The 21,942-nt window shown below is 45.0% G+C and overlaps 1 protein-coding gene across 2 annotated transcripts in view; it reads left to right on the forward strand.

The window, feature by feature from the left end:
* Positions 1-21,942, forward strand: part of RUFY1 (RUN and FYVE domain containing 1) — a 60,523-nt gene that overhangs the window by 1,655 nt on the left and 36,926 nt on the right. For both annotated transcript variants that reach the window (XM_045794973.2, XM_045794974.2), the window contains exons 2-5: positions 8,594-8,767; positions 10,116-10,233; positions 13,689-13,790; positions 15,466-15,589. In XM_045794973.2, coding sequence (XP_045650929.1) covers positions 8,594-8,767; positions 10,116-10,233; positions 13,689-13,790; positions 15,466-15,589 — 518 coding nt within the window. The remainder of the gene's footprint in view (positions 1-8,593; positions 8,768-10,115; positions 10,234-13,688; positions 13,791-15,465; positions 15,590-21,942) is intronic.

Raw genomic sequence — 21,942 nt, forward strand, 5'->3', positions numbered from 1 at the left:
GATCTCTGAAATCACCCGGGTACTCCGAGATACCCGACACTTTAAATCTGTATTATCTTCGTTGTTTTTTGTTTTTTATTTTTTACGATTTCGTTTATTCATTTGACAGAGCGAGCACAAGCAGGGGGAGCTGCAGGCAGAGGCAGAGGGAAAGCAGACTCCCCACTGAGCAGGGAGCCCAATGCGGGGCTCAATCCCAGGACCCTGGGATCACGACCTCAGCCCAAAGCAAACCTTAACTGACTGAGCCACCCAGGTGCCCCTGAATACTTGCTTTAAAATGTTACCCCACTTGAGCCGTGTTAGCACAGTGTGCCACAGTGATCCTGCACTCTATAGTTGTCTTGTTTGTTTGGTTTTTGGTTGTTGTTGTTTTAAGTAATAAAGGGAGGTGGTAAAAAAGAAATCAAACCATACAAAAGATGATTCAGTGTAGAGTATGTCTTCCTGCGCAGGAACTGTCCCCAATCCTGTTGTATCTTTCAGAGAGCGGTTATACATGCTTTCATCTCCCCACGCAGTGTTCACACGAACCACAGGACACACAGCGGGTTCTACATCTTGCTTGTTAATGTCTTTTCCTGAAGGATGGGTGACCAAGCATGCGTGTTCCTAAGAGTTAACGTGCTCAGCACAATGGCTTACACAGGGGTGCTCACTAAATAGGGCTTGCTTGCTTGCTTAAAGATTGTATTTATTTGGGGCGTCTGGGTGGCTTATTCGTTGGGCATCTGCCTTCGGCTTGGGTCATGATCCCGGGGTCCTGGGATCGAGGCCTGCATCAGGCTCCCTGCTTGGTGGGGAGTCTGCTTCTCCCTCTCCCCCTGCTTGTGTTCCTCTCTAGCTGTCTCTGTCTGGCAAGTAAATAAATAAAATCTTTTTTAAAAAAGATTTTAAAAGAGAGAGAGCACAAGCAGGGGGAGCAGCAAGCAGAGGGAGAAGCAGACTCCCCGCTGAGCAAGGAGCCCCATGTGGGACTTGATCCCAGGACCCTGGGATCATGACCTGAGCGGAAGGCAGACGCTTAACTGACTTAGCCACCCAGGCGCCCCAAGGGCATTCTTTCATTTTAGAATTATTTAGATATATATTTGCCATCAGACAGGTGGTACGTATTATGCCTTTCTCTGTTCTTCTTCCATGGGAAATTTTATTTTCCACGTGTCCAAGTGGCCCTCCGCACCTGGTGCATCTCCTTTTGCAATGAATCACAGTAACATTTTCGCAGTTACATTGCTGAGCTCAGTTTAGCCCCTGAGATGCTAAGTGAAAATTCCTGACAGTTGGGAAAGTGTTAAAATTTTCCTCCTTGTCAATAGAGGGGAACACTGTATTGTATTATAAGATCCTTCAACACACCAAAGGGCTACTCAAAACTAAAACTTAAATTTATCAAGAATCGGGGCGCCTGGGTGGCTCAGTCGTTAAGCATCAGCCTTCGGCTCAGGGCGTGATCCCAGCGTTGTGGGATCGAGCCCCATATCAGGCTCCTCCGCTAGGAGCCTGCTTCTTCCTCTCCCACTCCCCCTGCTTGTGTTCCCTCTCTCGCTGGCTGTCTCTCTCTGTCAAATAAATAAATAAAATCTTTAAAAAAAATTTATAAAGAATCTACTTACTCCTCTATAATTGAGACCCCAACAACTTAAACCCATACAGCCCACTCCCCATCCTGCATACTCAGTCTCTCTACCAAAGTGACAACAAGCTGTGAGCTGTTTGTGTCTGGTAGTTGCATTTTATAGGCTGCACAGTATAAAAGCATTAAAACAAAAACATTTGGGGGTGCCTGGGTGGCTCAGTTTGTTAAGCATCTGCTTTCAGCTCAGGTCATGATCCCAGGGTCCCATGATCGATCAATTGATCGATCGAGCCCCGCATCAGGTTCCCTGCTCAGCAGGGAGTCTGCTTCTCCCTTTGCCTGCTGCTCCCCCTAACTTGTGTGTGGGCGTGCGTGCTCTCTCGCTCTCTCTCTCTCTCTCTCAAATAAATAAATAAATAAAATCTTTTAAAAAAATAAAACATTTTTTTTTTTTTTTAGCCAGCGAGCAGGCTTTACATAAAAATCCAGACGTCCAGGTTCTGAAAACTGCATCTGACCCTGGGGACCAGCATTCCTCCCGCCAGAGGGTGGTGCTCAGCAGGGTTGATCCCTGGATATCCATGGGGCCCCAGGTCCCCTCCAGCTCATCCTCCCGCAGCAGCACTCATTTCTGTTCCAGGCCTGGCCCCTGCGCAACAGTCAAGATTGAGATCCCTGAAGAGACCATTTATTTGGCAATTTAGGAAGCATAGAACTTGGTGACATCCTGCGTGTTGTGCTGATGTGCTAAACTCTTATTAATGAAGCTTAGAGATGTGAATAGCTTGGCCAGAGTCACAAAGCCAGTAAACTTGAGAGGTGGAAGGGCTTAAAGATCCACTTCACATTTTCCATAGCTCTAAATGGAGCACGATGGGAACAGGTGAGTCATGAAGCAGAGGGATGGATGGCAGAACACAGCCACATACCCAAGGACGGTGATGGTGATGTGGGAAACAAAGGCCAAAGAAAAACTAAATTTCCTTACTACCTGCAGCTCATTGATAAGTCCTTGAAACAGGCCGAGTGACATTCCCCTAGGAACTCAGCTGTCTCCATGTTGATACTTTGCTAAGGGCAAGAGGCGATCTTAGCCCAACCCCCAGGGTCCTTTAAGTGTACTTTTTTTTTTTTGGTAAAGATTTTATTTATTTATTTGACAGAGATAGAGACAGCCAGCGAGAGAGGGAACACAAGCAGGGGGAGTGGGAGAGGAAGAAGCAGGCTCATAGCAGAGGAGCCTGATGTGGGGCTTGATCCCATAACGCCGGGATCATGCCCTGAGCCGAAGGCAGACGCTCAACTGCTGTGCCACCCAGGCGCCCCCTTTAAGTGTACTTTAACATATAAAAATTCCTTTAGAAATTTCCTTTATCTCTAAACCCCCCAAGATACATGTTGGCAATCATCCCCCAAGCATTTGATCCACCAATAATACCTCTAAAGGGTCTCGTGACTAAGGTTTATTAGATGGTAATAAATGACCTTTTCCCAGCAAGAGCTAGCCCCCTCAAGGTCCTGGAAACCTTGCTTCCAAAATTCCTTAGAGACTTATGCTATCCCTAACCCCTTCCCAACTTGAAAGTATATAAGGGGCCACTCCTCGTGACCCCAGTGCAGCTCTGTCTGCCCATGGGTCCTGTTCCCATGCTTTAATAAAACCACCTTTTTACACCAAAGACGTCTCAGGAACCCTTTCTTGGCCGTCAGCTCTGAACCCCAACATCTTTTTTTTTTTTTTAAGATTTTATTTATTTGACAGACAGCCAGCAAGAGAGAGAACACAAGCAGGGGGAGTGGGAGAGGAAGAAGCAGGCTCCTAGCGGAGGAGCCTGATGTGGGGCTCAATCCCAGAACGCTGGGATCACGCCCTGAGCCGAAGGCAGACGCTTGACGACGGAGCCACCCAGGCGACCCCCCCAACATCTTTCTGACATCAGTAGGAACCACTGCCACCCAGCTCTGATCACCTAAAACACTAGCTTTCACGTTTTTTGCTCACATGACCCCCTAAAAAAGTCTTTGGCTCTTAGGGTTGACATATAAAATTCTTCGTCACAATTTTAAAGTTTATGTTTTCTGGCATACTGTAAATATTAACTTTTTAAAATAAAAGTGTTACATCATTCTTTAAGTGGTATGTAAATACCTAAATGGTTTGATAGGCACTACATCCACCTTAAAAATAAATAATAAGTGATTTGAAAAATTTACATTTTTTTTTAAATTTTTCTTTTTGAGTAATCTCTACACCCAACGTGCACTTCAGACAACCCCAGGATCGAGTCGCATGCTCTACCAACTGAGCCAGCAGGTGCCCCTAAAAACTGTACATTTTTCCCTTGTATTCCTTGAACTTCAATTTCTATTCCACTTCCATTATGTTTTAAAAATTTGTATTAGTCTTCCTATCATACATCTCGGGAAAAAAAGAAAATAAAATTCAATAAACTTTTCTTGTGACTAAAGCTCTAAGTATATAAAATATTTTTCTTGGGGCGCCTGGGTGGCACAGCGGTTAAGCGTCCGCCTTCGGCTCAGGGCGTGATCCCGGCGTTATGGGATCGAGCCCCACATCAGGCTCTTTCGCTATGAGTCTGCTTCTTCCTCTCCCACTCCCCCTGCTTGTGTTCCCTCTCTCGCTGGCTGTCTCTATCTCATAAATAAATAAAAAATCTTTAAAAAAAAAAATTTTCTTGTGGAATGAATTACCATTACAATAATAAGAAATGCTAAGTTGACAAAAGGGTATAATTTGTATACATAATTATTATAAATTTTTCTTGTTATTGTTTCTCTTAATGGGCTGGTTTGGTTTTTTCATTACCATGTATCCATAGATGAAAATATATGATTTACTCATAAAATATGATGGGACTCAGCAGCAATTTTATTCTCATTTTTTGGCTTTTTATAGATGCGAGCCCTGAGAAGCCTGATTCATATAAACAGGAAATAGAAATGGACAGTTTTGTTATAGTAATGTCAGACTTTTTAATTCCTTCCAAGTTATGTGCCCCACGTCACACTGATCTTTTGTCAAAAATTATTTTTTGTTTAAAAAAAATGAAAATCACCTGACTTGCAAAAGGATGCAACCCAATCATATTAAAATTCTCAGCCTCAAAATGTTCCCCCAAAAAAGCCTTTATCCAGACTTATTAAATGAAAATTATACCTGTAATTCTTTCAGTAGTTACCTTGTTTAACCCAGAACACTCAAAACAGTTGGGGACACCTGAATGTTGCTTATTTCATTATACCTTTGCCAACACAGTATTTTTTGACAAAAAGACTTAGTTTATGTGTACTTCAAATCCATGTTCAGGGCACCTAGGTGGCTCAGTTGGTTAAGTGTCTGCCTTCGGCTCAGGTCATGATCCCGGGATCCTGGAATCAAACCCCGCATCGGGCTCCTTGCTCAGCGGGGAGTCTGTGTCTCCCTCTGCCTGCCTGCCTCTCTCTCTCTCTCTGCAAAATAAATATATAAAATCTTTTTTAAAAAATCCATTTTCGGGGCGCCTGGGTGGCACAGCGGTTGAGCGTCTGCCTTCGGCTCAGGGCGTGATCCCGGCGTTATGGGATCGAGCCCCACATCAGGCTCCTCCGCTATGAGCCTGCTTCTTCCTCTCCCACTCCCCCTGTTGTGTTCCCTCTCTTGCTGGCTGTCTCTATCTCTGTCGAATAAATAAATAAAATCTTTTAATAAAATAAATAAATAATAAAAAATAAATAAATAATCCATTTTCTTCAAAAAACACAGCTATAGTTTTGGCCCATCTAATATATGGAACATGTTCCTCAAGTTAATGGTACATCCTAGGGAGGAATATTGAGGCTGGCTGAGAATAATTACATATATTTGTGGGAGGAAAAAATGTTTACTTTTCTGAATTCAGGCTAGCCGGCAGAGAGCTAGAGATGGTCCCCCTAAAGCAATGAGAAGTTGGAAGCCATTCATGTTTTAGGTGACTTGAATCATCAAAGGAGGCTTCACCTCCACTTGGTGTGTGGGACTCTCTGGACCGCAGGTCAGTGTGATGTAGTTTTGAGTAGCGTTGGTGAGGTCCGGAGCCAACGGCCAAAAAAGAATTCTTGAGACATCTGGTGCAAAAAGGTGATGTTTAATGGGATAGGACCAGTGGGCAGAAAGAGCTGCTGCACTGGGGCTGGGAGGAATGGCTGATTATATACATGGGAGTTGGGGGAGGTAAGGAAAAAGGGAGGTGTCCAAAAGGACTTCCATATGCTAAAGAAGATTCAGGATACTGGAGGCCTTGCTATTGTCAAACAGGGGTTGCTTTTCCCTCTAGGAAAGCATTAGCGTTAAGACAGTTGGGAGTTTCCTGGAGGAGTGTTATACTATGCCTGCCTCAAATTTTTGTCAGTGGGGCTACTGGTTATAAGGAAATATAATTTTATTTACATTCCCTTTTGCCTCTGTTTCCCACATCACTGTTGGGGGGGGGGTGATGTTAGGGCTCCAGGAAATTGAGTCCTTGGGTCTCCGAAGTTAGGCTATTGGTAACAGGATGCTTTTGCCTTGTAAATCGCTAAGACATTGGTAAACTGGTGGAGACTCACTTCCTCCAGGACTGTGATCTTTAAAAGTTCACCATTTGTTTTTCCCTTCCCTTAGTTTGAGGGCAGCTGGGAGTGCCTGAGGAATGCCACACAGAGCCAACCTGGGGGCGGGGGAGGGGGGGTGCAGGGTGTCAGCTTGCCTTCTGCTCCCTCATCAGGGGCATCTAGAGGAAGATGTGGGATAGGGAGTGGATCTATAACCTGGCCGCAGGAGTGCAAGAGCACCTACTCCTGGGCTCCCACACAGAGCAGGTTCAGCCACTGGCCGCTGATAAAATCCAATGGCAGGGAGAGGAGTGGTGGTGAACCAAGAAAGGCATTTATTGCCATGAGGCCAGTACTGGGAAGACAGGGAGGAGCATCTCAAAGGTGGTCTACAAAGTGCTGAAAATACTCTAGATTTATATAAGGAAAATGTGGGACAGAGGTCTGTGGGTACCTGCAGGAGCACGGTAAAGGCCACGCCCACCCTTGTCTTGCTGGCTCAGGGCAGTCCTTATTGTAGTTTGGGTTCCCATCAGGGGATGCCTCGCCCGCAGTCTTTTGCGGAGGTAAAAGATAAGCTGGAAAGAACTTTGTGATGAGCACTGGGTGTTATACGTAACTAATGAATCACTGAGCACTACATCAAAAACGAATGGTGTACTATACAGTGGCTAACTGAACATAATTTAAAAATTAAAAAAAAAAAAGAATTAGAAAGTACAAACAGGTGAAAATGGAGGTGGTTGAAGCACCGTTTCAGATCGGGCTGTCCTGTAGAGCTGTGAAACTAGAGGGGCTGGAAGCGGATCTCCTGCAAACATCTGGGCTTGCCTGGCGCGGCGCCAGAATCCTGGCTCTGCATTCTGATGAGGGGAGCGGTGGTTTACAGACCAGGGCGTGGTGTCTTCTGGAGCAGTGAATCTTTACAAATTGCTTCTGTGTTTATTGGTCTATTCAGAGTTTCTCCCTCCTCTTGATGAGGCTGTACAATTTGTATTTTCTTTGCCAATCATCCAGCTCATTAACGCTTTCGAATTTATAAACGTAATATATAAGATTCTCTCGAAATTTAAAAATAATTATATCACCGCCACCCATTTAATCAACCCATTTTTCTCTGGTGAAATGTTTAGACGGATTTTTCTTTCCCGGCAGCTGTCTTCATGGGTGTCTGAGACTTTAGAATTTTGAGTCCCAGGCGGTCTCCAGCCTCAGTAATATTTACTTAATACCTTTATTATAAATTCAATCATAATACAGTTCTTTTCGATTTAGTTATCTATGCGTGCGCTCTTTTAACCATCCTTAATGTTCATATTAATGACCATGAAATCAAACAGCTATAAACAAAGGGTTAATATCAATATTAATTTATACAGGATATACAGATCAATAGATCAGCAAGAAAGTTGAAAGATTTAACAGGCTATTCACAGAATCCGAGGAGACAATGAACGTGAAAAGCTGCTTAACCTCAGTAGTGATTAGACAGCTGCCAGCTAAAACAATACGACCCCACCACCACCACCCCCCTCCGGTCGGCAGATGTTTCGGACTAAATGTCGGTGTGGATGCGGAGGGACGCGCATGGGGTTATTTTTCCCGCTAGGGCTCGATTAATCGCGTGGAGTCTGCATTTTTAATTTCTAGGCTGACAGCTTCCTGGGTATGAGGGGGACATTTGGTGAACATTTGTCATGGGTATCTGATACTGACGGCCCACAAGGTTTTTTTATTCTCAAAACAACGCGACAATATTAATGGGAGTTGAAATGGAAACGTAGCTGAGTTCTGATTGTAGCGGTTTTACATACAAAAAAAATGTAAAACTCGTATTGCCCACTGAGTGTGGACTAAAGATGGGCAACGAGAATTTGAGTCTGCAACTCAGGGGCACAGGCTTTCTTAAAGACACTTCGGTTGACACCGCCAGACAAAAGAACAGACTGAGAGGGCCGTCTAGGGAGGCTGAGGACAGGACCACTTCGGCGGAGAATGCAAAATGGCGCCCGTGAGCTTCGTGGGCGTGGCCTCCGGTTGGGCCCTTCCAATCGGAATGTCCAGGGGCGGAACACTTACCCCAGCTCGCCTTCTACCTTGGGGCGGGGCTTCCTGGAGTTTGCCCCTTTCGTTGGTCGAGAATGGAATTACTGGGTGTGGGAAAGGCCAATCGCGGCGAGTCTTAGTAGGGCCGTCGCCTTAGCAACGCGCGGAGCTGCCTGGGAGAGGTCTCGAGAGACTGACCCATGGCTCAGGCTGCCCAGGTGCAGCTGTGACCTCCAGGGTTCAGAGGCCGGTTGACTACGAAGCCCAGTTATCCGTCCAGCCACACGTCCTACGCTCCGAACTGATCGCCTGACCCCCCGCGACGCCGATCTTCCAACCTCCTCACTCCGGACCACCCTCAGTCCACTAACGAGGCTGTCCCTGTTTCTGCCCCGACAGCTTCCAAGTGCCAGATGATGGAGGAGCGTGCCAACTTGATGCACATGATGAAACTCAGCGTCAAAGTCTTGCTTCAGTCAGCCCTGAGCCTGGGCCGCAGCCTGGATGCGGACCATGCCCCCTTGCAGCAGTTCTTCGTGGTGATGGAGCATTGCCTCAAACACGGGCTGAAAGGTGAGCTTGAGGGGGAGTTCGGGGCGGCGGGGGGCGGAATTCGGGCCAGCTGTTGGCTCAGCATGTATTCATCAGTGCCGAGCTTTGTTCTGGGTTCTGGGATGACGGCAGGGTGCAAAACAGACGGGGTCCCTGCACGCCAGACCCGACATCGAGAGCAGCACCGGCCAGGGGAAATGTCAGGCAAGCTACTTGTGCAATTTTTAGTGTTTTTGGTAGCCACGTTAAAAAAAAAAAGTAAAAAGAAACGTGAAATTAATTTTTAAGAGCACGTTTTATTGACCGCAGTGTATCCAAAATATTATGATTTTGACACATAATCAGTATTTAAAAAGCTTTATTGATGAGCTATTTTACATTTTTCTTCATTCTATGGCTTAAAAACCCACCGTGTGTTTTATACCACATCTCAGTTGCACTGGCTACATTTCAGCGCTCGCGAGCACACATGACTCTAGCGGACAGCCCAGTTCTAGAAGACCAAACAGACAAGAAACGCAGAAACAAACTTAATTACAAAGTGCCACAAATTCAAGGAAGCAGCGAGGGTTTCAGCTAGAGTGAGAGGGGAGGTCTTGCTGGGGAGGTGAACTGTGACCTGAGACCTAAAAGAGAAAGAGTTAGCTGGGCCGAGATTTGGGGCAAGAGCATTCCTTAGTGGGGGAAGAAACAGGTGGGCAGAAGTCCTGGGTGAGACCAGGCTTGGTTTGAGGAAGATGCCAGTGGACTCAGAGGGAGAGTGGGAGGCGATGAGGTCAGGGAAATCGTTGGGGGAAGGGGGGAAGGCTGGATCACGTAGGCCTTCACAGGTCATGTGAAGAGTTGGATTATATTGTACGTGTATCTGGAGAATTTTAAGCAAAGGGAAAAACATGACCTGACTTAACATTTTTAAAGGAACTTCCACGTGTGTGAAGAGATTGTAAGGGGGAGGGGAGTAAAGGGGTGGCCGTATTAGGAGCAAGGAGACCAATTAGAAGCTTATTGGCAGCAAATCGGATGAGGGATGGTGGTGATGATTTGAAATCCAGCATAGATGTTGGCATCATGTAGGAGAGAGAAAGGGGAAGTATTTCTACAAGGTATACATATATATATATGTTTGTTTTATTTCATGGGCAGTAAATACTTGGGGTAAGAGCATAGTTGGGGTATCACAGAAACCCTGTCATCAGAGGAAGGGAGAGCTCATTTGTTACCTGACATCTCTGAGTCCCCAGGACTGAATCAGGAGTAAGCAGTAGAGCTGTGTATTGTCCGTTTGGCTTTTAGGAGAGAGACTGTGGGCGCCTGAGGACACTTTGCAACCTGTTCTTATGAATAATAACCCTGTTGTTTTCCCTTTTAGTTAAGAAGAGTTTCATTGGCCAAAATAAATCTTTCTTTGGTCCTTTGGAGCTGGTGGAGAAGCTTTGTCCAGAAGCATCAGATATAGCCACTAGTGTCAGAAATCTGCCAGAATTAAAGTGAGTGAGAAGTAGTTAACTGATTTAATGTTTAAAAAACAAAACAAAACGCCCTCATATTTACCCATTTTGCAATTCCTCGCTGATAAAACTTTTTCTAATTTAGAACAAATCGGCACAGGAGCCACACTCCACTTACACTTTAGTCTCCGCTCGGCTGCTCATTATCCTCAAAATCTTGAGCAAGATTTGCCCCTACCTGAGCCTCAGTTTCCTTATCTTTAAGATGGGGACAACGATTCCTGCAGGTCACAAGAGGTCATGTAGTTTGCAAAGGTGTTGTGGGGCGCCTGGCTGGCTCCATTGGTAGAGCACTTGACTCTTGATCTCAGGTCGTGAGTTCCAGCCCCAAGTTGGGCATAGAGATTACTTTAAAAAAAAGAGAGAGAGAGAGAAAAGATGTTGTTACCTGAGGAGCGGTTACAAGAGTAAAAGGGGTCATTGTTCTGCTTCTGGAATCTGCGCTTTGGATGTATCTGGGCAGTTTTCAGAATAATATAGTTCGGGCCAGATTTTAGATTCTGGGACATGGGACATTTGTGAAAAGGTGAGACTGACAAATCATTTACCATGTCTGGGTTTGCCCTTGGGATCCCCGTGCATAGTTTCAAAATAAAAAAACTGGACAGAATACAAACAAGGCGACATCATGAAATCTGCATTTAGAAAGAGACCTAGAGATCCTTGGGCCCATGCAAAAGAGCACCGTGCAGTCTCCCACAGGGGGACACCCTGTCCAGCCTCTGACGCTTCTCCTGTGGAGCCAGCCTGTTCTGTTTTCAGATATAATAATCGCCAGCATTTACCAAGGGCCTGCTGTGTGCCAGGCATTGTGCTAAGGACATTTCAGGATCTCATTTAATTCCCCACAACAAAGCCTTCAGGAAAGCTGTTGGGATCCCTGCTGATAAGTACGGAAACCGAGACAGAGCAGCTAAGTAACCTGCTCGAGGGCCCTCGGCAAGTGAGTGGTGGAGCCAGGAAGGGCACACAGGTCTGTGGGATTCTAGAACCCCCTAAGTCCCACAGACCTCCATCGCTACAGAGCCCTGTGCAGTCTTCTCAAGATGAAATAGAAGCCTCGGTCCCTGTCCCTCGTTCAGCCCTTGGGCCTGATCCACAGAAGGTGAAAGCTTTTTGCACTGAGACAACTTTCAAATATGGATTTGGCAAGATCTCAGGAGCTTCCCACTTCTGCTTGGTTTCAGCAGTTCCTTCTGTGGTCCTGCTGCCCACCCCTTCCGACCAGCTTGCTCCCTCATGAGTGAAGCCTCGAGTCGGAGTCCCAGTGCGTTCAGACTGGAGCAGACCAGGGCTGTCCCTCCTCCAACACTCCCACCTCTGTTTCCAGTTATGCACGGGAGGCAGTGTTGAAGTCTTGTGCTAACAAAGAGTTCGCTGTCTGCTAAACGCACCACCTCCGTTCCCTTCTTACTCTGTGGCTGTAAGCAAGTGACAGGCTTAGGTACCGAAATCCTCCCCGTCTCCCGAAAAGGAAAGACAATAGTTCCCTTCTCTTGAGGCCTCCAGAGGAGTAGCCTCACCCAGGGGCCTTGTAGGAGAGGACTTTTTTTTTTTTTTTTTTAACTATTTCATTAAATAGTTACAAAAGTTCTAAAATTTCGACATTATTTTAGAAATTATGACTAGCGTTTTTGGGGGTGGGAGGGTAGTTTGAAACTTGCAGGGTGCATTTTGCATCCTGAGGAATCTCTCTCTAGTTCCCCTGTCTAATTGAAATGAACATATCTTTTGCAGTATGACCGCATCACCCAAAATTTTTCACTGTTTTCAAGTTAGGGTGTGTTGTTGTTTTAAGATTTTTATTTATTTATTTGAGAGAGAGCACCACTGGGGCAGGGGGAGGCAGAGGGAGAGGGACAAGCAGACTCCCCACTGAGCAGGGAGCCCAACGTGGGGCTTGATCCCAGGACCCTGGGATCATGACCTGAGCCGAAGGCAGATGTTTAACTTACTGAGCCACCCAGGCGTCCCCAAAACATCATTTTTGCAATGGCCACATAGCATTCGTGTATATAGCTCGTTTGTTTAACTCCCCTTTGGGCTTTGTGCTTGTCTTCAGTTTTTCATTATCCAAAGAGTGTGGCGGACCATCCCCACACATACATTTTTATGTGCATTCTAACTTACGTCCTTAGGACACATTATTAGACTTAGAGTTTTGTTTGTTTGTTTGTTTGTTTGTTTGTTTTAAAGATTTTTTAAATTTATTTGACAGAGACAGCCAGCGAGACAGGGAACACAAGCAGGGGGGTGGGAGAGGAAGAAGCAGGCTCCCAGCGGAGTAGGGAGCCCGATATGGGGCTCGATCCCAGAACGCCGGGATCACGCCCTGAGCCAAAGGCAGATGCTTAACGACTGAGCCACCCAGGCGCCCCTAGACCTAGAGTTTTGATAACCTGATCACATCGCTGGCTGCAAGTGTGGTGCACGTTTACGTACCCAACATGCCACACGTGTCTGTGGCCATTTGCCACATCATGCCAACGTTCAGTATCTCTTTTTTTTCCTACTTTATTTCCTTTCCTTTTTCCTCTGGTTTAACCTCATTTATTTGGGGGGGGGGGGTGGGGGCTTCAAAGCCTTTTGTACTGATGGAGTTGGATTAATCCCTGTGGGCCTGGCTCCTGGAAGCGCTCAGCCCCTTTAGGTCCCTTTGGTGCAGATGCTGATTATAGGAGTGCCTCGACTACTTTCTTGGAGGTCACAAGTGCCGTCACTCTGCTTAGAACAGAACCTTTCTTTCCTCAAGCAGTGTTAGGTCTACAGTTGGGAGGCTTTTTGTTTTCTTCTGATGTTTAGAGCGGGCTTTTTCAAAATTACCTCTTTGAGATTGGTTACACGACGGCGTGAACGTACCAAACACTAATGAAGTATACACATAAAAAGGTAAATTTTATGTTCTGTGTATTTTGCGACAATTAAAAATAAAATTGCATCTTTGAGCTCATGCCTAGAAACGTGTTAGATATATTAATAGATATATTATAGAGATACATAGATATATAATAGATACATTAATAAGATACAGTAATCTTTTGAAGAAATATTTATCCAGTATACAAACCTTAGATATTTCTTGGCCCCCTGTGAAATTTTAGGAACATATGCGAAGTTTTACTTAATCGTATTTGTTCCAGAAATCAGATTTTTTTTGTGGCTTAAGAGGTTTTTTTCCTCTTGTTAAAAAACAAACAAGCAAACCAAAAATACATGTCCGTGGTACAAAATTCAAACCATACCCAAAGGTTTGCAGAAAGCTGTTTTCTGGGACTTTCCAGACTGTGCTCCACCGAGGCCCCAAAGCCGCTATTCTTACGGTGTTCCCTGTGTTCACGTGCACGTACATGCGGAAATATGTATCTCTTTAGCTAACTTGGGGGCTTGGGGGTTTTTGGTGTCACGCCTTAACAGTTTGATTCTCTGAATTCCAGGACGGCTGTGGGAAGAGGCAGAGCCTGGCTGTATCTTGCACTCATGCAGAAGAAACTGGCAGATTATCTGAAGGTGCTCATAGACAATAAACATCTCTTAAGGTATTTTACCTCCTATCTTTGCATGTCTTTTGCTTTGTAATACTTAGAACATCGTTCTGGAGGTAGTTTTGAATTAAAACAAAAGCGTACGATGTACACAGCTTTTATTCGAATTATTGTTTATCATAAACACCCTTGGCTTAGTTTTTGAAGACTATTCCATTTTTTGAGCACAGATATCTGAAAGTCATTATGAATGAAGATCCATATTACTTTTCACTTTGGAAAGTCATTTCATAGATAATTCTTCAAAAATACTTAAGATTAGGTAACTGACAACCTACTCGATTAAGCTTCAACAAAATGGTACGTATTAGATTTGTGGATAACAGGGGGGAAAAATGACTTTAAAGCTAGATGCAGTGGACAGTTTTAAAGTATGAAAGCTTGGGGCGCCTGGGTGGCTCAGTCGGTTAAGCGTCTGCCTTCAGCTCAGGTCATGATCCCGGTGTCCTGGGATCGAACCCCACATCAGGCTCCTCCTCTATGAGCCTGCTTCTTCCTCTCCCACTCCCCCTGCTCATGTTCCCTCTCTCGCTGGCTGTCTCTCTGTCAAATAAATTAATAAAATCTTTAAAAAAATAAAGTACGAAAGCCTACCTTTTGTAAGAGAACATACCTGTATTACCTATTTTAGGATTCTATATCCATCTTGTAAAATTTTACATCTCTTAGCATCAGTAACGACTAACTGGCTATCCCTGAGATTTATGACTGGTTCATTTTTGATTCTCCTATATAAGCAAAAATAATCCTCACAAACGAATTTTCTCTAGAACATGGGAATTTATAAGGGAAGAATCTCTCTAGAGTTAATGTTTTTTGTCTGTTTGAGTTAAACATATCTTTGACGGAATGGCCTGCCACTCAACATTTTTCATTGTCCTGGCTTATTATTGAACATATCTTTACATGATAAATAGGGATTTCAAATGCTTCTTCAAGCACTTCACGTACTTTGTGCTTTGAGTATAATCACACTGAGTAACTTTGAGGTACAGATTTTGTTCTAATGAACTAATTCTTTTTTTAATTGAAGTGTACTGGATACATAATGTTACATTAGTTTCAGGCGTGCAACAGAGTGATTCCACAAGTCTGCACTATTATGCTATGTTCACGAGCGTAGCTACCATCTGTCGCCATACAAAGTTACGACGACGGTACCATTGACTACATTCCCTGTGCTGTACCTCTCGTCCCCATGACCTCATGACCGAATTCTTAAGACACTGAGTTCTCGTGCACTCACACACACACACAGTAGGTAAACGAGTACATCATTGGTGACCAGGAGCAGTAGTAGACAGGGGATGGAGCCCCCCCGCCTCCCTGCCCCTGGCAAATGGCTGAGGCGTCTGGGAGGTAAGGAAGTAAAAGCAGCCAGTGTGGCTCCGTGGGACACAGGGAAGAGGGAAGGGTTTTATTCTTGGATTGGGGGGCTGCGGGATCTGGCTTTCTGCTGACGTGAGTGTGGAAATAGTACACAGCGGTGCGGAAGAAGACGCCAGTGGGGACAGGAGGGGCGGGGTGATGGTCGGGAACACGGGAGCCAAGAGGAGATGGGAAGGACTGGGGTTCAGGGCCCAGGTGGAGGCCTCAGACTGGAGGTGAGAAGGGGTGGTGAGCATCCCTTCCTGAGCGGCCGGCTGCCTGTTGTGTTCATCTCTTGCAGTGAGTTCTATGAGCCCGAGGCGTTAATGATGGAGGAAGAAGGGACAGTGATTGTCGGTCTGCTGGTGGGACTCAATGTTCTTGATGCCAATCTCTGCTTAAAAGGAGAAGACTTGGATTCTCAGGTAGGATGGGAATCTTGGCTCTAGGTGGAACGCCTTCTTTGGGCCCGGGATTTTACAGAGGTCTGTGGACATGTGCCGAACATTCTTAGGGGCAAATGGCAGAGGGTGTCTGCTCCAGGGCCGTGCCAGGTGCTGTGCTGGGGCAGAGGGGAGGCACTGGGGAAGGGGAAGTCCGTGCCAGGGCATGGAGGCACATGGAGGTGGAGGCTGGGCTCAGTTTTCAGGCCATCCGTACCATGCTAAATGGCTACGCTTTTGTCCCTGGAGCTTCGGGAAGCTGTTGGAGGTGTTTAAGCAGTGTCCTGGCATAATCAGCCCTGGTTTGAGAAAGATCAATCTAGAAACCATCCAGGGAATGAGTTAGACATGGCCAGGAGTGCAGACAGCAAAAACATTGAGCAGACAAGTCCCCAAGGTCAGGTGGGGACTGGGAGATAGAGTCAGGAGAGACTGGGGAAGGGAGATGATGCAGGGGGCATGAAATGAAAGCAGGTAGCAAGGAGCAGGACACCCTGAGGGGCAGGACAGCCCTTGGGAGGCTTTCTTCCTGCCTGGGAGCAGGTGACCAGGACTGAGGCCTACACTCCTGTTGGCAGGGACGGTGAGTGAGTGAGGGGGAGAGACACGGCTCTGCCTCCCCACCTCCGCACCCCTTTAGGGCACATGTAGCTGTGGCTGGGCCACTGCCAGGCCTTCTCCCGCCACAAGTTTGGATCGGAAGAATATAAAGCTTCCCCTAATCCCTCCACACCCAAGCCATCTGTTTTTCCTTTTCTTTCTTTCTTTCTTTTTTTTTTTCGGTCATAACCTCTCTTCTCTTTTTTTCCCAATAGTTTTGTTGTTTTTGCATGTTGAAAATGTTTCAGAAAATACAGAGAAGCATTTTTGAAAAGAACCAAAACCTCACACAAAATCCCATTTCTCAGAGACAGCTAATTAATTTAATGTTACATGTTGGTATCTATTTCAACACATGAATAAGGGTGTGCGTGTGTGTGTGCACACGCTCGCACATATGTGTTTCTACTTGAGAGGTATTTGGACTTTTCCTTTTTTTTTTTTTTTTAAGATTTTATTTATTTATTTTTTTGACAGAGAGATAGAGACAGCCAGTGAGAGAGGGAACACAGGCAGGGGGAGTGGGAAAGGAAGAAGCAGGCTCCCAGCGGTGGAGCCTGATGTGGGGCTCGATCCCATAACGCCAGGATCACGCCCTGAGCTGAAGGCAGACGCTTCACGACTGCGCCACCTAGGCGCTCCTGGACTTTTCCTTTTTGTTAAACCAAAATATGATTATTCCAGGCACACTGTTTGTGATTTTTTTTTTTTATTTGACAGTATGTCCCACACGGCTGTCCGTGTCAGTGGAGATAGGAGCCATTTAAGCGGCTGCATTGTACAAGCATACCTCAGAGAGACTGTGGATCCGTCCAGACCACTGCAATTAAGCAGCTGTCTTAGTAGAGCAAGTCATGACTTTTTTTGGTTTCCCAGTGCATATAAAAGTTATGTTTACACTTTACTATAGCCTATCAAGTGTGGGATAGCACCATATCTTTAAAAAAATCGATGTGTAAATAAATAATAAAAATAAAAATAAATTAAGCTAAATAAATTAAAAAGTCAATGTTAAGTGTGTTTTAAAGATTTTATTTATTTATTTGAGAGAGAGAGCACGATCAGGGAAGACATTGAGAGGGAGAGGGAGAAGCAGACTCCCTGAGGAGCAGAGAGCCCAACTCGGGGCTTGATCTCAGGACGCTGGGATCATGACCTGAGCCGAAGGCAGACACTTAACCGACTGAGCCACCCAGGCGCCCCCACACCTGTATTTTAAAATACTTTCTTGCTAAAAAAATTCTAACCATCATCTGAGCTTTCAGCAAGTTATAGTCCCTAATCACAGATCATGATAACAAATCTAGTAATAGAAATTTGAAATACATGATTACCAAAATGTGACACAGGGACATGAGGGGAGAAAATGCTGTTGGGAAAATGGTGCTGATAGACCTGTCCAGCATGTGGCCACCACGGACGTTCAACTTGTAAAAATGCCGTGTATGGGAAGTACAGTAAAGCAAAGGGCAATATAATGAGGCATGCTTGTATTCCATTTTATGAGCATACCATAATTTATTTAACCTGTACCTTAATAACTGAGGTTGACTCTGTATTACAACAGTATAAACATCCTCATGCCTCTTCGCGCTGTTGTCCGTTGATTTCCTTAGAAATTTTGGGATTTCCGTGTTAAACATTCTACATTAGTGTTATAATGTCATGAGGAGCATTCTTGATCTTTTTCAATCTCATAGACCAAAACAACTCCTCTCAAATTTACATTTTTTTTTAAAGCATGTTTAGTTTTTTTTAAAGATTGTCTTAGAGGGGCGCCTGGGTGGCTCAGTCATTAAGCATCTGCCTTTGGCTCAGGGCGTGATCCCGGCGTTCTGGGATCGAGCCCCGCATCGGGCTCCTCCGCTGGGAGCCTGCTTCTTCCTCTCCCACTCCCCCTGCCTGTGTTCCCTCTCTCACTGGCTGTCTCTATCTCTGTCAAATAAATAAATAAAATCCTTAAAAAAAAAAAAAAGATTTATCTTAGAAAGTGAGAGTGTGCACGCACTGGAAGAGAGGGAGAGAATCTCAAGCAGACTCCCCGCTAAGTGTGGAGCTGGAGGCGGGGCTCGATCTCACAAACTTGAGATCATGACTTGAGCCGAAATCAGGAGTCAGTCGAGGGTGCCTGGGTAGCTCAGTCGGTTAAGCATCTGCCTTCAGTCATGATCTCAGGGTCCTGGGATCAAGCCCTGCATTGGGCTCTCCGCTCAGTGGGGAGTCTGCTTCTCCCTCTCTCTCTGCCCCTCCCACTGTTCGTGCATGTGCACGTGCACACGCACTCATGGACTCTCTTTCTGTCTCAAATAAAATCTTTTTTAGAAAATTTAATTAAAAATAAAAGGTCAGTCATTTAACTGACTGCGCCACCCAGGCGCCCCCATTTATTTTTTAAAGTAGGCTCCATGCCTGGTGGGGGGCTTAAACTCATGACCCTGAGACCAAGAGTCACATGCTCTACCAACTGAGCTAGTCAGGCACCCCACCAAATTTACATTTTTGAGAACTCAGGCGGTCAAGTATTTTTTACATGTTTTATTTGCCATTGGTGTTTCAGTTTTTGTGTTTTTGTGTTTCAATCTTTTTCAAAGATTCTATTTTTGCATAATCTCTACCAACCGTGGGGCTCAAACTCATAGCCCCGAAAGAGTTGAATGCTCTACTGACTGAGCCAGCCAGGCGCCCCAGCAGTCACATTTAATGGACTTTTTCTTTTATTGTGCTTAGAAAGTCCTTCCCCATCTAAAAATTAACCTAATTTTTTAAATCAACTGTATTATTTACATTTAAGTAATGCCTGTCATTTCTTTTGACATAGCGTGAAATGGGAGTCTAGGTATCATTTACAAACAGTAAATAGTTTTCTCAATATCGCGTATCAAGTACATTTTTCTACTAATTTGAAATTTCACCTTTATTATGTGTGAAATATCCATAATCCAGTGAGGTTTATTTCTGGACTCAGAGGCCTAGTCTCTGGATCTCTTTATCCTATGTCAGTAACAGTCTTCTTTTAAGATTTTATTTATTTATTTGAGAGAGAGTGAGCACAAGGGGGGGTGGAGGGCTGGAAAGGCAGAGGGAAAGGGAGAAGGAGACTCCCCGCTGAGCAGGGAGCCCAGGACGCTGGGATCATGACCTGAGCTGAAAGCAGATGCTTAACTGACTGAGCCACCCAGACATCCCTGGACTGTTATTTATCGTTATTACCATTATTTAAGAGACAATCTGAGGGAACCTTTGAAAAGTCATCTGAAATGGCGATAGTCAGCTGTTTTCATTCTTTTTTAGTTTTAAATGGCATTTCCATATGTGTGTCTGTGCTCAGGGTAGAAGTTTTTTTTAATTCTAGTAGACGTCATAGCATTACATTAGTTTCAGGTGTACAGTATAGTGACTCCAGGCTTCTGTACATTTCCCTGCTCTATTCTTCAGCTCAGTGCCGCGCACACGCCGCCATGATGCGTGAATGCTTGCTGTTGATGCCTGAGGGAGCCTCTTCCTCATGTCTAGAAAGTACTATTCCAAATTTGTTTTGCGTTTTTATTAAAAATGAGCATGCAGTGCCATCACATACCTTTTTTTGGCATCTTTTGAAATGTCATATCTTTTAACCCAGAAATATAATTGAATTCATTCGTAGGTTTCCTGTTGTCATATTACCCCTGCATCCCTAGAATAAACCCAGCGTGGCCATCGCGCGTCACTCTTCCAGCGTGCGCCTAGATTTAACAGGTCTTTGTCCCTTTGCGGTGTCCGAATTGTGTTAATCTCATAAAATAAGCTGGATAATGTTCTCTTCTTGTTTTCTGGAACTGTTTATTAGAGCGGGAGTTATTTTTTTTTATTTGAAGATTTCTTCCTGGTATGATCTCTTGAGCTTTATGTCTTTTTTTTTTTGGTCCTAGTTCTTTGACCACTTTAATTTTTTACTTAGCTCTTAATCAGTGTATTGGTTTTCTGTGTCTTGGGACGATTTTTTAGTCATTTATATTTTTCCAGAAGGCATTTAGTTCATTCAGATCTGTTCGTTATAGGAGAGGATTCCCTTACAGCTTCTTAAAATCTCACTTTTCTCATTTGCAATGTTGTGCACTACTAAATATTGATCATACTTGATAGAGATTTGTCTACTGTGTGGAATTTGAAGAACCAGCTCTTGCTTTTCTTGATCGTTCTGCTTTGGGAGAAGGGCTTTATGTACTTTCTGATCCATTAATGTCTACTTTGAGTGCTAACCTTTCCTTTTCTTTTCTTTTTTCTTTCCTTTCCTTTTCTTTCTTTCTTTCTTTCTTTCTTTCTTTCTTTCTTTCTTTCTTTCTTTCTTTCTTCCTTCCTTCCTTCCTTCCTTCCTTCCTTCCTTCCTTCCTTCCTAAAGATTTTATTTATTTGACAGAGAGGGAGCACGAGCAGGGGGAGGGGCAGAGGGAGAGGGAGAATCAGACTCCCCAGCTGAGCAGGGAGCCTGATGTGGGACTCGATCCCAGGACCCTGGGATCATGACCTGAGCTGAAGACAGACGCTTAGCCAACTGAGCCACCCAGGCACCCTTCTCTCCTTGTTTTCTCTTCTTGGGTTTTTGTTTTTTTTTTTTGCAGTTGAAAATATATTTCTTTTTTATTAACTTTTATTTAATTTTATTATTTAATTTTTTTTAAGATTTTATTTCTGAGTCATCTCTGTACCCACCATGGGGCTTGAACTCACAACCCAGAGATCAAGAGTCACATGCTTCACCCACCGAGCCAGCTAGGTAGCCTTTATTTTTATTATTTAATTTTATTGCAAATGAAATGCATGCTTGTTGAAACAAAGTTCATACAGAAGCATATCGAGTGAAAAAATTCAAACTCCCCTTCTCCCCTCCCCCGTCAATCCCACTCGTCCCCATAGATAATGATAAAAACGGAGGAGAAAGTCTTTCTAGAACCAGTTCTACTTTTTCTATGCATTTATGTGTACGTAGGTTTTGTTTCAGGTTAAATCCTTTCTTGCTCCTGTGTCTGGGGAAGGAATCACCAGCCAGGTAACCGGGAGCCATCCCTGTATCTCACAGTTGGGGGTTGACTGGGCTGAGAAGGAGGCAGGCGCTTCTTGACCAGGAGCTCTGTGATTGCAGTCAGGTTGGTGGGAGGGGCAGCGGTCGCTGAGGCTTCCTGTCTTGTCCGTCTGTCTTCCGGGCTGAGAAGTGACTCGGTGAGCTGGGACTGGAACAGGTTCTCTATCTTCTATCCTCATGTGCTCCTGGCTCCAGGGTAGCCAGAGTTCCGCTCCGTGGAAGCTCAGAACTTCAAAGGTCTATGCCCCTAGAGGGAGAGCCAGGAAGAAGCTTGTGTTGCCTTCATTAATGTGGCTGCAGAAAGCGCAGCATCATTGCTGCCGCTTTTTACTCGAGACAGACACTGAGGCTGCCCAGGTTCAAGGGTCCCGAATGTAGATCGGTGGGAGGTGTGACAGAGAAGTTACAGAAACCGTCACACATTTATGGCTTTCACATAAATGGTGTTACTATAGGGACACCTGGGTGGCTGAGCCGGTTGAACATCTGACTCTTGGTTTTGGCTCAGGTCGTGATCGCAGGGTCGTGGGATCGAGCCCTGCTTCGGCTCTGTGCCCAGCATGGAGTCTGCTTGGGATTCTCTCTCCCTCTCCCTCTGCCCCTCCCCCCTGTGCTCATGCTCGCTCTCACTCTCTCTCTGTCTCTCAAATAAATCTCTTTTTAAAAATGGTGTTAT

Source organism: Ursus americanus, chromosome 5 (genome assembly GCF_024610735.1).
Source record: "Ursus americanus isolate L20-20 chromosome 5, mUrsAme1.1.p, whole genome shotgun sequence".
Classification (NCBI taxonomy): Eukaryota; Metazoa; Chordata; class Mammalia; order Carnivora; family Ursidae; genus Ursus; species Ursus americanus.